The 15,765-nt window shown below is 50.2% G+C and overlaps 1 protein-coding gene across 1 annotated transcript; it reads left to right on the plus strand.

Annotated features, from left to right (window-relative positions):
* Positions 1–13,310, plus strand: APOL4 (apolipoprotein L4). Its single transcript, XM_025398086.1, has 5 exons — positions 1–176; positions 1,620–1,686; positions 4,311–4,357; positions 8,601–8,727; positions 12,461–13,310. The coding sequence occupies exons 2-5, from the start codon at positions 1,643–1,645 to the stop codon at positions 13,308–13,310; spliced, it is 1,068 nt and encodes a 355-aa protein (XP_025253871.1). The 5' UTR covers positions 1–176; positions 1,620–1,642.
* The last annotated feature ends 2,455 nt before the right edge of the window (positions 13,311–15,765 follow it).

Below are 15,765 nucleotides of genomic sequence, written 5' to 3' on the forward strand. Positions count from 1 at the left end.
CTTGATCACCAGCTGCTGGGAAGTTGTGAATTTCCCTTTCCCTTTCGAATTCCTGGGTATATCTTAGGGGTGGGAGGACGTGTCTGTTTATTACACAGATGCATAACTGGAGGTGGGATCCACACAGCTCAGAACAGCTGGATCTTGCTCAGTCTCTGTCAGGGGAAGATTCCTCGGTAAGTCGGGGACCGTTGATCTGTCCCCATCTCCTTATTCTCACAATAGCTCCATGAGGGAAGGATCATTCCGCTTTTGTAGATAAGCTCAGAGAGGTTAGTAACTGGTTCAGATCAGACAGGAAAGCAGTGGCAGAGCCGGGATTTGCACCCAGGCTTGAGTCTGATGCTCCCTCCCTCTTGCTGTGCCCTTAAACAGTAGAGAGAGGCCGGGAAACAGCTCAGATGGGTTCACAAAGCTCCCTGGGTTCAGCTCTGGTTTAGACTGCGGAGACATGGCTGGCGGACCCCAGAAGGAAGGTTTGTGTTGGGGGTGCCTGTCTCTTTGGGAAATTTGAAGGAATCAGAGAAGGTGGAGGTGGGGACGTGACCTGGAGTCCGGCCTGTCCTTGTGGCGCGGCCACACCCAGGGTGGCCCCAGGGTGCTGCTGCTGAGGCCCGATGGGGAAAGAGATTTCTTTTGAGATACAAGGAACCTAGAGGTCATCTCACCCCACTTGAGTCTGAGCACCAACTTGTTCCAGGCCCTGTGGGGAAACTGAGGCCCTGGGAGGGGAGCGACTTGCCGAGGGTCCAGTGTCAGGAGGTTGAGCAGGTAGCTCATAGGACTCCACATCACTGGCCCTCACCTCTGTCCCTCTGTTCAGACCTCTAGGGGGATGGAGAAGAAACAGGCTGTGCTGTGTCCCTAATGAGAAACATGGTTGAGACAGGGGAGTGAGCAGGGCGCCTTGCAGAATGGTGCCTGTGGCGTGATGCCAGCTTTGCAATCATGAGATTCAAAAGCCACACTGTGGAACTGTGATCATAACTACAGGAGTGTGAGCTTAGATCTCTGTGTTTGTAGAAGTAGAATCAAACCTGGACATTTTTGGATTACTAAAATCACCCATTTTTGCTTCAATATCAGAGTCACAAGGCCAGATGTTGGCCTCCCCTCTGCCCTCCAAGAGCTGTGTGACTCTGGGTAAGTCACCTCCGCTCTCAGCCTGAGATTTTCCCCTCTTGAAATTCTGATAGAGCTGCCAAAAGTACATGAAATCAGGGGGGAAATTTCTGTGAAATCTGAGTCACGGTCTTATTTGTTCTTCACCAAAAAGAGATGCTGAAGCCTGTAACCCCAGTGCTGTGGGAGGCAGAAGTGGGAGGATCACTTGAGGCCAGGAGTTCAAGACAGCCTGGGCAACACAGGAGACGCTGTGTCTATAAAATCAAAAATGAACAAATTAGCCCAGCATGGTGGTGTGCACCTGTAGTCCCAGCTACTCAGGAGGTTGAAGGAGGAGGATCACTTGAGCCCAGGAGCTCTAGGCTGCAACGAGCTATGATGGCGCCAAAGCCCTGCAGCCTGGGCGACAGAGCACAACTGTTTCTCAAAAATGAAATGAAAATGGTGATTTCTCAGGAGGAGCACACGTCTCAACTCCTCTTTTCCCGCCCAAGGAGGAGGCCCTGGAGCCTGCGACATGGAGGGAGCCTCTTTGCTGGGACTCTTTGTCCTCTGCATCTGGTGAGCTTGGCTCAGAGCCCTGAGGCAAGATGGAAGGCTCCCTGTCTGGGCTGCACAATTGAGGAGGGCTTGGGCTGGGCCAGGCGCCATCTGGGCTTTTTTTAGGAACCAAAGTCACTTCCTGGAATTGACTAACTGGCAGACTCGCCCAGGGAGGACACATTGTGTCCTACTTGAGGCTAACAGTCAATATCTAGCCTCAACATTCAGTAGAGGCCCCAGATCAGGGTCTGAGCCAGGCCAACAATGACCAAGGAGGATGGGATCCTGGGTGCAGCTCTTCACAAGTGTTGGGCGAGTCTGAGGCCGCAGCTCTCTCTGCCCTCCGCTCCTCTGCTCTCTTTTGGTCCTCCTGGTCCTCATGGCTCATGGTGTTGAGATGGCTATCCTGGCCTAAGGGGTCTCACAGTGAACAAAGCAGGAACAAGGGGAAGGGATGCCCCTCTCCTGTCACCCCTGTCCCTTACAGCAAGAAGTGCCCAGATGCCCCTCTGCGTACTCCGTTGGTGAACTGCTGCCCAGGACTGGGTCCCCCTTTTACGCTTGCTGCATGGGGGGCCCCAGAAGACAGACGTCTGTGTGTCTGAACCCTGGGATAAAGGCAGGAAGGGGAAAGAGGGAGGCGAGTGGCTTTTGAGGAGGGGGCTTTTGTATGAGAGCTGGAGGATGGAACCCCATCAGGGGGCCCGGAAACCACTGAGCTTTTAAAATAAAGGCTGCAAACAAAGACCAGCTGCTGGAAGTGGGCACGCCAGGGAGTGAGCAGAGACACAGGGTGGAAAGAGAAATGGTAATGCCTGGAGCCGCCCGTGACTGCGATGGGCCTGAAGCCGTGTTATTATTATTAATTATAGTATCATTATTAGTCATTTTCATCTTATTTGTACCCTCCCTCTATCTCTCCTCTCCACCTTTTCCTAACATTGTATCACCAGTTTTATGTCTTCCATTAGCAACTTTGTAGCTGTAAACAATTTACTTACAACTTTCTTATATCGTCAGTTGTACCCAGTATTTCTTAACTTCCCTCTTTAAAAAATGACAATATTAATCCTCCTTCTGCTTCGTTCAGTGTTTCACATCCCAGTGCTACCTTTGTGCTTTAAATTTTGTACTAATTGGTATTGGTAACAAGTATATTTAGTTCTCAAGTTTACATGTTGTGTACATATTTTTTGTCCTAAAGAAGAGACTACTGAGAGCCAGTGAGACTGAAAGAATGGGCATCTTCATGTACTGCTAGTTCGAGTGTGAATTGGTACAACTTGCATGCAGTGTGGCTCTAGGTACAAAACATTTTGAGATGTTGATAGCCTCTGACCTAGTCATTCTACTCCTACGAATATCTTAAGGAAATAAAATCAAATGTGGGCAGTTTTACTTGAAGGAGGATGTTCTTTGTAGCATAATTTACATGAAGAATTAGAAACACCCTATGTCCATCAGCTAGGGTGGGACAGCAGAGGGGCACAGGGCAGCACCAGGAGGGCTCGGCAGCCACAGCAGGGGCTGCGCCGTCATCTGGTAGGATCCAGGTCTTTGTGGGACAAAGGACCTTAGAGAAGCGACGGGGACACAGGCTGTCCGCTGCAGCAGCAGTGAATTCACCAAGACGAAGAGTTGAGCACAGAGCGTGAGACATGGATTTGCAATGAGGAGTCATTTCCCATGAGCGTGAATACATGACTGAGTATTGTATATTGAAGGGAGTAGAGCACAGTCATTGAAGACATGGGGTTGAAGCAGAAGTCCTGGCTCTAGCACTATTGTGAAAACACGGGCAGGTTCCCTAACTTTTGTGGATTCCTCTGTGTTTGAATGGGAAGGTGGTACCCATCTCCCGGGCTGTGTGATCATCGAATGAGACACGTGTAAGGAGCCCTGCACATCACAGGCTAGGCGCAGTGGCTCACACCTGTAATCCCAGCACTTTGGGAGGCCAAGGCGGGCGGATCACGAGGTCAGGAGATCGAGACCCTTCTGGCTAACACGGTGAAACTCTGTTTCTACTAAAAATATAAAAAATTAGCCGGGTGTGGTGGCGGGCACCTGTAGTCCCAGCTACTCGGTAGGCTGAGGCAGGAGAATGGCATGAACTCAGGAGGCGGAGCTTGCAGTGAGCTGAGATTGCACCACTGCACTCTACCTGGGTGACAGAGCGAGACTCCGTCTCAAGAAAAACAAATAAATAAAAATTTTAAAAGAAGCCCTGCACATCACAGACACGCAATATACACTGGCTATCATCAACTAGTTATCACATATGTTCCCAGGCCCAAGTCATTGTCAGAACCTTCCTCCCCATCTCTATTCCTGTGTATAGACTCCATAGTTTCTGTAATGATCAGATGGCTGCCCCTCCTCTGATTATCTTCTCTTCATTCTCCAACAGGACAAGCAGACTTTTCCTTGCTGTGGGAGTGAGGGCAAAGGGAGCTGGAGGGAGTTAAGTGTCTGTAAACAGCAGATGATGGGGACTCGATGATAGAGAAACAATCTGGGTTAGGTTGGTCTTGGCATTTGCTGCCACCTCAGAGGGATCTGCAGAGCCCCGACTACTCAAGCCTCCCTCTGTCCACAGGTGCCTCACAGTCAATCCCACAATTTGTTTTCTCCTCCTCAAGGACGCAGCAACACCATCCAGGCAGGACAATGGCTGGACAGTTCCATGGTAAGCCTCTCAGTGACCTGGCTGCTGGTAAGCTTGCCTCCTCTTCCCTGGCTGTTTCGTACCCACAGCTACAATGGAGGGTGGTGTCTTCAAGGCTGAGTGAGCCCCTACAGAGCCCAGATGGAGGTGGCCGATGAGTCTGCCCTGAGCCCCAAGAGAGGCCATGTGGAGTCCCGCAAACCAGGGGTCTGGGAGGCATCTGCATCCTGACCTCTCCTCAGGGGGGGCATGGCCCAGGTTCCCACCTCCTCCCTACCCTGGCACCTAGCAAATGACTCAATTGGGGCAGGACGGCCTTGGGGAAAGGGAAACAGCAGGGTTGGGTTTTGCGGGGGGAGAGCAGGGACCAGAAGTAGGGGAGAGGTGGGAGAGCAGGTTGACCAGCAGCCCTGACCTCTTACCTCCTCCTCTGCTCCTGGCTGACCCTGGGGTGTTTCCAGGAGAGGCTGGTCCCCTTTCTCCAGCCCTTGCCCCGCAACAGTCCGTCTGCTTTGAGTGGCCCTGTGGGTAGAGTGATCTAGCTTTCCACTGAACTGGACACCATTGTGGTCTTGGCCATGTGCCCTCTGTGTGACCTGGAGCTCCTTAGTCATCCTCAACTGCACCACCAGGATATTTGCCCACGTTGTCATGAGGATCAAACATTACATGGGTACCTGGACCAGCCAGTGCCTGCCACAAACTACGGCCTCCCTAAGAGCTGGTTCCCATCCCCTCCACCTGACCCCTGTTGATTCTAAGGGGAAACCATCCCCTTCCCCAGCTGTGTTAGGGGCACCTGCCCTGAGCTGCCCATCACAAGCACCTCTTTACCAGGGCTGAGTCCAATCATCTAACATACCCCTTGTCAAAGAAACATCTGAGGCACAATCACATTTATCTGAATAAGGAGTTCATGAATTGAGAAAACCAAACTGGAGGAGGTTTCGTGTTATGATGAAAAAGTGTGGGAGACAAGTGTTTATCGGGTGAATATGGAAGTGCAATAAGGACATTATTTGATTAGTTCCAGTTATAAAACTTCTTGTTTTGGTTTGCCTTGTTGGAAAATTCCTGGTCACATTGATGCCGGTGGGTTTAGGGAGGTCTCTGAATGCAGGTGAGACCGGACCTTAGCCTTGTCCAGTTTCTGACACCGAAGAGAGAAAAAATTTGAGTCAAAGCCAAAGCAAATCAGCTTTTATTGCAAAGCGGAAGCGCAGGCTCGGGGGTGGGAGTGCAGGCGGACTCAGAAGAGCCAGTCAGGCCCAGTGGGGTTTGGTGTTTTTGTTTTCGTGGGTTTACTAAGCTAATGGGCAGAGTAAGCATAAGGATCTATGGGAAGAGGAAGAGATTTCTTGGAACTGGGGGGCCACGCAGTTTTGTAGCAAGCATGGAACTGCTGTGGCGCGGGTGGGTATGGGACAAGGAGGGTATGATTGAGTCTGGGGTGAAAAGTGGGTCAGACCCAGCGCTGAAGTAGATCTTACTGGTCTTAGCCGGATTGGCCACTTCCTGTTTGTCAGGGTCCTGTGGGCCCGTCGCCTCCCCCTGTCCCTGCAGCTGGTTTCAGCAGCTCCTTCTGTGTCCGCCATATGAACCAGCTGCCTGGAGTTCTTGTTTCCTCTGTGACCTCCCAGTATTCCCATCTCAGCATGGCCCGCTGTCAGCTGGCTGCTTGTGATTGGCCGAGGTTAAGTTTTGTTTGTGTCTAACAGAAGCGCCCATCTGATATGACCCCAGTTCAGTTTCCCACAGCTTGCAGTTTAAGCGGGGATTACAGCCGTTCTCAAGGTCTGGTTGGTTTTGTTTGCCCAGGAATGTTTCAGGCTTGGTTTTTATTTTAATTTTGCTTTAATATTCACCATCCCCACCCCATCAATAAAACACAAATTTAGTGCTGGAGGTTCCTTCCATCCAACCCTGGGTTTCCTTCCTCCTTTTGGTGAAGAAGGAAAGAGAAAAAACAAGACAAGCCCTCGCCCAGCCAAGTCAGCACTGCATTCATTTCCCTAAGCCCCATTTCCTCAGGACGGCTTCCTCCCCTCACTGAGTTGCAGTGGCAACCAAGTCAGCCCTGCTCAGGAGCCGCCCTGGACAGCAAACTGGGCTGTGCTGAGTCCTGTCCAAAACGAGGGGAGGGCGGAGAAGATTAGAAGCCAGGAGCTCCCAGCCGACCCTGGAATCTTTAGGAAGGGCTGGGCTGGGGGCCAAGGAAGAAACTCTCCCTCCGAAACAAGATGATCTCTGGTTTAATAACGGGGCCAGCTGGGCTCAGAGGTGATAGTGGGGAGCCGTGTACCCTGAGACCAGCCTGCAGGGGACAGAAGCAACACAGAGGGGCCACAAGGATCAGTGCTGAGGGTCCCGCCCCCCTGCCCACCTAAAGAACCCCCTCCACTGCCCGCCTGAGAGCGCCCATGACCCGCAGGAGGAATAAAATGTTTAAAATAAAATGTTTAAGGCGGGGCGCGGTGGCTCAAGCCTGTAATCCCAGCACTTTGGGAGGCCGAGGCGGGTGAATCACGAGGTCAGGAGATCGAGACCATCCTGGCTAACATGGTGAAACCCCGTCTCTACTAAAAATACAAAAAACTAGCCGGGCGTGGTGGCGGGCGCCTGTAGTCCCAGCTACTCGGAGGCTGAGGCGGGAGAATGGCGTGAACCCGGGAGGTGGAGCTTGCAGTGAGCCGAGATCGCGCCACTGCACTCCAGCCTGGGCGACAGCGCGAGACTCAGTCTCAAAAAAAATAAAAATTAAAAAAATAAATAAATAAATAAATTAAATAAAATGTTTAAATAAATAAAATGTTTAAATTCTGTGCAAATAAAATGTTTAAAGCCCCACAGGTATACTACAGGGGAGAATGCAGAAACCACAGGCATTTAAAAAATATATGGAGTCTTCAAAGCAATGGCAAGGGAACGCTGGCCTGGGAGTCAAATCCTGAGCTTCCTGCTTGCTGGGTTGGGAGGTGTCTCTCACTGTCTGGGTCTCAATTTCTCCTTCTGTGAAATGAGAACGAGGCCTTGCAAGTGCCTCCAGGGCAGGAAACAATTTTACATCATGCCCCAGTGCATACATAAATACATACTGCTTCCCAGTCCCTTCTCTGCAGTTCCGTTATTCCTAAATCCCTGCAAACCACACATTTTTTGGGCAACTCATCTGGGCAGTAATCCTGCTGTGTACTAAGATGCTTTGTAGCGGTAATATTATGTATCTCATTTAAGGTGAATATGCATTGGTTTCTCTGTTGAAACATTCGTACCTTTGATTACAAGGTTAAAACATTTGTACCGTTGATCACTCTGGGAGTGGTCAGTGATACAGCGTATGCACCCTGTGTCACTTCTAAAAGAGTGAAAATGCTGCCATGCTAAACACATCCAGATCCCAGAAATACACACACACACACACACACACACAATATCTTACAAAAGAATACTCACTCTTGCTATGTTCAATACACTCTGATATTTTCAATGCTCTTTTCTTTTTAAAATGCTGCTTTTGACACATGAACTATTGTAATAACCCACTGATGGGTCGAAACCCAGATTTTGAAGACACTGGTTTAAAGTGTTTGACAATAGTACACAGCAGAAGGAAGCAATCTTGGAAGATTTCCCTTACATGGGGAGAAAACGTGGCGGAAAGCTCTTACTTTCTGGTGATTCTCAGCTGAAATAGATGGGTTGCTCCACAAAGCACCGTGCCACTTTCCTGCTGAATCACTCTTCACAGGATGCCTCAGTAAAATGCCACAGGCTGGGTGGCTTCAACAACTGACTTATTTTCTCACAGTTCTGGAGGCAAGAAGTCCAAGGTGAAGGTGCCAGCAGGGTTGATGTCTGGGGAAGGCTCTGCTCCTGGCTTGCAGAGGCTGCCTCAGTGCTATGTCCTCACATGGCCTTCCCAGTGTGTGTGTGTGTGTGTGTGTGTGTGAGAGAGAGAGATCCTCTGTCTCTTTTTTTCTTTTAATTGGACACCAGTCCTATAGGATTAGGGCCCTATCCTTATGACTGCCTTTAAATTAATGACTTCCTTAAAGGCTCGATCTCCAAATATAGTCACTGGAGTTTAGGGCCTCAGTATATAAATTTGGGGGGCACACAATTCACTCTATAGCACTGGTGCCTCCATCAAAACTACCCCATGTGACAGCTGGTCAGGAGGATTAACATCGAACCACCTTATATTCAATGCCATTTATGTGGTAGAACACGTTCCTCCTGTCTTATCCTTTTTGTTTCCAACTAGAAAAGAAATGCTTCACTGAAGAAGTCACCAAATACTTCCAGAAGAATGTTAGCCCAGAGCATCTGAAAATCCTGCTGACTGACGATGAGGCCTGGAAGAGATTCGTAGCTGTGGCTGAATTGCCCAGGTAACCTCCATGGGGCGCCCCAGTGATGCCACCCAGATCTCCCCTGGGCTAGTTTTCTCTGGCAGGCACACCTCCTCCAGGCAGCTGCTTCTGCTGGGCTTGAGGACATCCCTCTCAGCAGCCCAGAAGGAATATTTCCTCCATGTCCTTTGCTGGCAGTGAGTGGCCTCAGGCTGATGGGGGAGGAAGCCCAGAAGGGCAGGTTCTGCCATCTACTGGTGATGGGAGCTTTGCAATCTACTTGACTACTTTCTACTTTCCTTTCTTCATCCGTTGAGCTTTATTGTGAGAAAAATAAGATAATGCATGTAAAGTATTTAGCATAATGACTGACACATGGTAGGTGCTCAGTTCATGTTACCTTTTACAAAACTTCCTGGGAAGAGATCAGAGCCAAAAGTCTTTTTCTTAGAGATGGAAGCCCAGCAGGACTTTCTTTGGGAAAAGTCAGAAAAATCTTGACCTGATCAGTGTGTGTTCCTGGAGATGCTATCTGGGCCCCTTTTCCTGTACCTCTGAGGAACTGCACAAACACAGCAGAATCTTTCTGCTGACCCAGGACACAGAGAGGCTGGAATGGAGTTGGACAGAGCTGGGATGGATCCCGGCTCTGTCCCTGCACAGCTCCGGGGCTCTTGGCTTAAGTCTTAGAGACTGGGACCTGTCATCCGTCCAATGCTATTAGTAATTCAATCAGATGGGAGTGTGGTGAAGGCCTTAGAATGAACTCCAGGTCAAAGGCGGGGAACCAAATAGCATGATGCCACCCAAAGACCCAAAGAGACCTTGCCAAGGGCAGAGCCAGGGGTCAGGGTGGGGCAGGGGTGGGCCTAGATTGGAGGAGCAGTAGGAAGGCTGGGGCATCAAGGCCAGGAGGGGGGTGAGAGGAGGGAGGCACTGAGAGCATGAAATGTAACACGGTCATGGACTTGCAGAGGACACGTGAGTGGGAGAGGGATATTTCTTCCCTCCCTGATTTGATCCCATCACTGATGGGCATAGTGGGCCATGGGTGACTATTTCCCCCACACCATGCCTGGGAACTGGGGAGTTCTGGGCTGCCGTTTGAAACCCTCTTCTGTTCTACATAGAGTAGAGGCAGTGTTTCTTCAGGCCAACTTCCAGAGTGGGGACGAGTGGATTCAACTGGTGTAATTTGAAGGGTCCTTGGGAGACTCACAAGTCCCCAACCAAAGAGAAAAACACTTTCTCTACCATCTTGTCCAAATGTAGGTCTTTTCAGCATTAGCAATTTATAGAGATGATTTTCAAAGTCTCATGAGTCCTCAAGAGGTTCCATGAAATTGTACATGGCCTTGACATGCACACAAGTGAAGCTGTCACCTGCTAAGGCATTAGTTTGGCTGGTGACATGTGAAAGTGAGACCCTGAAGTTTGGAGGTGCCAGGTCAGGAGGCAGTAAGGTGGCTTGAGAGTTTGCATGGAGCCAAGACTAACAGCGAGGTCTTTCACTTTTCAGTCATAGGGGGCAGTGGCTGGACCCAGTGGCCTTCAGTCAGAAAGTCAAAGGGCATGAGGCATTGGAAGAGATAACATGCCAGGCAAATTGATGTCTTCTAGTCTAAGGTTGTGTTTGAATTCTTAAGGACTCAGATTTAGATGAACTGCAACGTTTGAGTGCACCCTTCCTTCTGACATCAGTTGCAAACTTGAGGGACTTTCTTTTTTTTTTTTTGAGACGGAGTCTCGCTCTGCCGCCCAGGCTGGAGTGCAGTGGCCGGATCTCTGCTCACTGCAAGCTCCGCCTCCCGGGTTCACGCCATTCTCCTGCCTCAGCCTTCTGAGTAGCTGGGACTACAGGCGCCCGCCACCGCGCCCGGCTAGTTTTTTTTTTTTTGTATTTTTTAGTAGAGACGGGGTTTCACCATGTTAGCCAGGATGGTCTCGATCTCCTGACCTCGTGATCCGCCCGTCTCGGCCTCCCAAAGTGCTGGGATTACAGGCTTGAGCCACCGCACCCGGCAACTTGAGGGACTTTCTTAAGCCCCCCTCGGGTTGGGTAATTCACTACAAGGACTCGCGTAACTCACTGAAAACTGTTATTGCATGATCGTGATTTATCATAGGGAAAGAACACAGATTAAAATCAGCCTAAGGAAGAGACACACAGGGCACAGTCTGGGAGGGCTTCAGGTGTGAAGCTTCATTGTCTTCAGGACGCTGTGATCTCCTGTGTCAATGTGGGACAAAACACATGGGGTGTTGCCAACCAGGGAAGTTCACCCAGTTAAGGAAAAATTTCTGTGAACCACATTAAATCAGGAAGGAAGCCTTTATTAAGGATTGTTGTTACAGGGGAGAGAGACTGAGCCCAGCTCCGAATACAGTAAAGATGGGGGTCGGGGGGGCCGGGGGAGAGTCACAGCCAACACCAGGGTGAGAGGCGGCAGATGGAACAGGACTGACAAGAGACACCAGAGTGGGGGGTTTCTGCTAAACTGGACTAACAGGATGCTCAACTAAAGGCAGCTCAGACACTCACCCATCAAATGAATGGGTGAAGACTGTAATCGGAGAGCAAGTATCCTCAGACAGCAAGTGGGGAGGATCCTCTGCAAATTGACTTTGGGGGATTCTTGCTGAGCTGGGGCGGTGCAGGCCCAGCAAGCACAGGATGGGCGTGGAAAGCCAAGGTCAATGCCTAGAGGAGAAGAGGCTCAGAACAGCCTGGCTGGAGTTTGGCCAAGGAGTAAGTCTTTCTCAGCTCATGACTCAATGCAGAGCTCTTCCTGGGACTGGATCACAAGCTGCCCTCATGGCTGACATGGAGTCTCCAATCCCTTCCCAAGGTCTAACCTCTTTAGTCCCCAGTTCTTCTGGAGGGCAGATGAGACACTTAATAGCCCCAAACCCCCATCACCCATCACATTGCTATACTGGCCTGTAGCCAAACCACCGGGGAAACAAACACGTTCCTACCAGTCAGGACATTCCAGGGCCCCAGAGATCACTTCCCAGGGGCCGAGGACAAAGGGACGAGCTCTTTTCTGTTCAAGTTAATTCTTCACTGTTCTATGATCCTCTGAATGAAGGTCTTTTTGCTCTGAACCCACTTCTCTTTGTTCATCTACAAAGTTTCCCCTTTCCACACACTCTGGTAGTGATGGCATCGACCTCCCTCGCATGAGGAGCCATCTTTATCAAACACATAGCCACTAAGGAGCATCTGAAGATGACTTTAACTTATTTTTTCCCATACTGAATAAGTACTGTGGCGTATCTAAGTTGTATAAAACTTATTTAACCTTAAAAATAATAATAATAATAATTATTATTATTATTCGAGACGGAGTCTCGCTCTATCGCTCAGGCTGGAGTGCAGTGGCCTGATCTCAGCTCACTGCAAGCTCCGCCTCCCTGGTTCACGCCATTCTCCCACCTCAGCCTCCCGAGTAGCTGGGACTACAGGCGCCCGCCACCACGCCCGGCTAATTTTTTTTGCATTTTTAGTAGAGATGGGGTTTCAACGTGTTAGCCAGGATGGTCTCGATCTCCTGACCTTGTGATCCACCCGCCTCAGCCTCCCAAAGTGTTGGGATTACAGGTGTGAGCCAATGCGCCTGGCCTTGAAAATAATTCTTTACCTTTTAGAACTTTATTTCCATTTGACTCATAGTAACAGCTCTGTGATTTATGTAGAACAGATCTTAGTGAGCTCATTTTACACATAAGTAAGCTGCCTTTCTTCATCATCTGTCCTTTATTGGTACAGGGACGAGGCAGATGCTCTCTATGAAGCTCTGAAGAATCTTACACCATATGCGGCTATTGAGGACAAAGACGTGCAGCAAAAAGACCAGCAGCTTAGGGAGTGGTTTTTGAAACAGTTTCCTCAACTCAGCCGGAAGATTCAGGAGTCCATAGAAAGCATTCGTGTCATTGCAAATGAGATTGAAGAGTTCCACAGAGGTTGCACTATCGCCAATGTGGTGTCCGGCTCCACTGGCACTGCCTCTGGCGTCTTGTCTGTCATTGGCTTTTTGCTGGCACCATTTACAGCAGGGCTGAGCCTGGGCGTCACTGCAGTTGGGGTAGGGCTGGGAATGGCGTCTGCTACGACTGCGATCGGCACCAGCATCGCGGAGAACACATACACGAAGTCGGCAGAACTCCGAGCCAGCAGGCTGACTGCGACCAGCCGTGACCTGTTGGAGGTATTAGGGGACACTTTGAGCGAAATCACGCCCAGCGTGCTTTCTTTTGCGCTTGATTTTGACGAAGTCAGAAAAATGATTGCGAATGACGTCCGTACACTCAGGAGATCTAAAGCCACTGTTGGACGCCCTTTCAACATTAGGCGACTCGTACCTACAAATGTTATTGATAAGCTGAAAACACCTGGAGCCGCCAAACGGATGGTGAGAAAAGCAGTCCCGAAGGTCGCTTCAGGAGCCCTCCTTGTGCTGGATGTGGTCCAGCTTGTGCAAGACTCACAGCACTTGCATGAGGGGGCAAAATCCGAGTCTGCTGAGGAGCTGAGGCAGTGGGCTGAGGAACTGCAGAAGAATCTAAACGAACTCACCCAGATCCATCAGAGTCTAAAGGCAGGCTGGGCCCAGTGACCCCAGAGCAGTGCAGCCACCAGGGAAGGTGAGCCAGACACAAGCCGGGACAAAATGCAGACGTTTCTTAGGGGTATAAAGAGGACGAGGTAAAGTTTATGGAACTGAGGGTTAGGAACTTTGGCGTCTGTAGTTGAGCACAGCAGGGGAGGGGTTACTCAAGATGGCAAGTTCGTCAAGGAGAAGGCAGAAACGCTGGGGCCTGGATTAAGGGAGGAGAGGGGACTGGAGACTGTGGGGAATGGGAAGAAGCAGTTTACTCTAGACTAAAGAATATATTGGGGGAGGAAGAGAGGGAGGCGCACAGGAACCAGCAATGAGAAGACCAGGAAAAGAAAGAGCTGAAAATGGAGAAAGCCAGAGTTAGAATAGTTGGATACAGGAGAAGAAATAGCAGCTCCACTACAGACCCACCCTCCAGTTTGATGTCCTTCCAAGAATGGAGTCTTTCCCTGGTGATGGTCTCTCGCCCTGTCTTTCCAGCATCCACTCTCCCTTGTCCTCCCGGAAGTGTATCTGAGTCAGCCAGTGGCTTCTTGATGATGGTGGTGGTGGTTGTAGTGTGATGGGTTTCCTTTAGGTTATTGAAGGGTGTATGTCCCCTGCTTGAACTCTGAAGGCCAGGTAATGAGCCATGGCCATGGTGCCCAACTGAGGACCAGGTGTCTCTAAGAATCCAAATATCCTGGAGAGTGTCTGAAAACCAACCAAGTAAAAGTCTCATTGCTCATATACAGTAGACAAAGAGCCAGAAAATTAGCTGAAAAGCAGTTTAGAGATTGGGGGAGGCTGGATCTCTCGAGCTGTCCTGCTGAGTGCCCTGTGTGTAAGTCCTAATAAACTTAGCTACTCGCCACGCTGAACTTGTTCGAGTCATTCCTTGCTCTTGCGGCTCCTTTCCTGCTTCGGGGGCAAGTTTCTGTCTCAAGTTTGTCCGAACAGTGGTAAAGGGGATGGTGGTGACGTCAGCAGACAGCAGGAAGACTTGACGAATGTCAGCCCTGCTTGGGGCCAGGGTACACTGAGGGACTTACGACATTTCAATGAAACTCCAAATGCTATATTAGAAAAGTTGTTGATGTGTGAAGAAAAATAAAAGCAAAACCAGATGCCAGGAACCGATCAAGGAACGTCGTGGTGCATTGAGGAGATGGACCAGCCTGCAGTCAAGAGACCCCACCTCTCTGAGCCTCAGTTTCCTCATCAGCTGGGAAAGGGGGGCTGGACAAGATGATATCTCAGATCCACCTGGCTCTCTCTTCTTGTGTTCTGAAGACTTGTGTTCAAACAACACTGACTGATGGCTGTGCCTTCGTGGTGCTGATAGATGGGCTCCCCTGAGCTCTGGGTGCCTGACTTTCCTTCTTCATGATCCTTCTTCCAAGCTCATAGGGAGCTAGGCCTCCATGGTCCCTTCTGCTTACTCTCCTGACTGGTCATTTCTCTGTGACCCCAGTGCCCAGTGGCTGCTGAGGCACTCAGGGAAACCTTGTAGACATCTGGCTTGGGTCGAGTACAGGCGTGGTCCCCATCTAGCAGCCAGGGCCCAGGATTGACATGGGTCACACGAAGCTGACTAAGATCAGAAGGGCCTGTGTGTAGGTTGAGAGAAAATCCATGAGATGTAGAGGGACAGAGAGAGACAGCCAGACAGCAGACACCCTCATCCAGTCTGCAGACACCCTCATCCAGGCTGCCCTCTCATTTCACCCAGAATCCTGCAAAAGCTTCCAGAATGGTCTTCCCTGTTACACAGCCCTTGCCACTATACCAGCCCATCCTCCACACTGGGCCAAGTTGACCCCTAAGAACATAGATTTCATCAAACACTTGCTTCCATGTCTTCAATGGCTTCCTATTACTCTTAGCACAAAAGCTCAGGGCCTTCATGTTGTCTAAGGTAGGCTGCTGTGGCCTGAGTGCCCTGAAGGGAGAGTCCTAGGCAAGGCTCCCGTGCACAACATTTGTCTGCCATATGGGTACCTTGTAAGAGCGGCCACCAGGGGGCAGCCATGAGGTGGGCCAAAACAAAGACTGTGTAGGCGTCCCTGTCCACTATGCAGATATTCTAGCAGCTGTTCAGAATCCCGGATCCTGTTCATGGCTGCGACATGAAAAGGTTCCCTCCACACTGGGTCATATACATCGAGCCATACAACCTTTGCGGGACTGGTGAGTCAATTTTATTGGGCCCCTGCCCCAGAGCGGAGGGAAAAGGGATGTCTTAACCTGTGTGGCTATGACAATGAGGCTACCACAGGCCTTCCGTGTAAAACGTGCCACCCAACTGGAGACCATGAAGTGTCTCACCGCTCTTAGTGTCACGAATGGCATGCCTAAAAGGACAGATAGAGATCAGGGCCCCCTTTCATGGGCCATGATTTCCAGCACTGGGCATCAGAATAATCCATAGACTGGAGGTTCCACATCTCATGTAACCCACTGGGGCAGACCT

This window comes from Theropithecus gelada, chromosome 10 (assembly GCF_003255815.1).
Source record: "Theropithecus gelada isolate Dixy chromosome 10, Tgel_1.0, whole genome shotgun sequence".
Taxonomy (NCBI): Eukaryota; Metazoa; Chordata; class Mammalia; order Primates; family Cercopithecidae; genus Theropithecus; species Theropithecus gelada.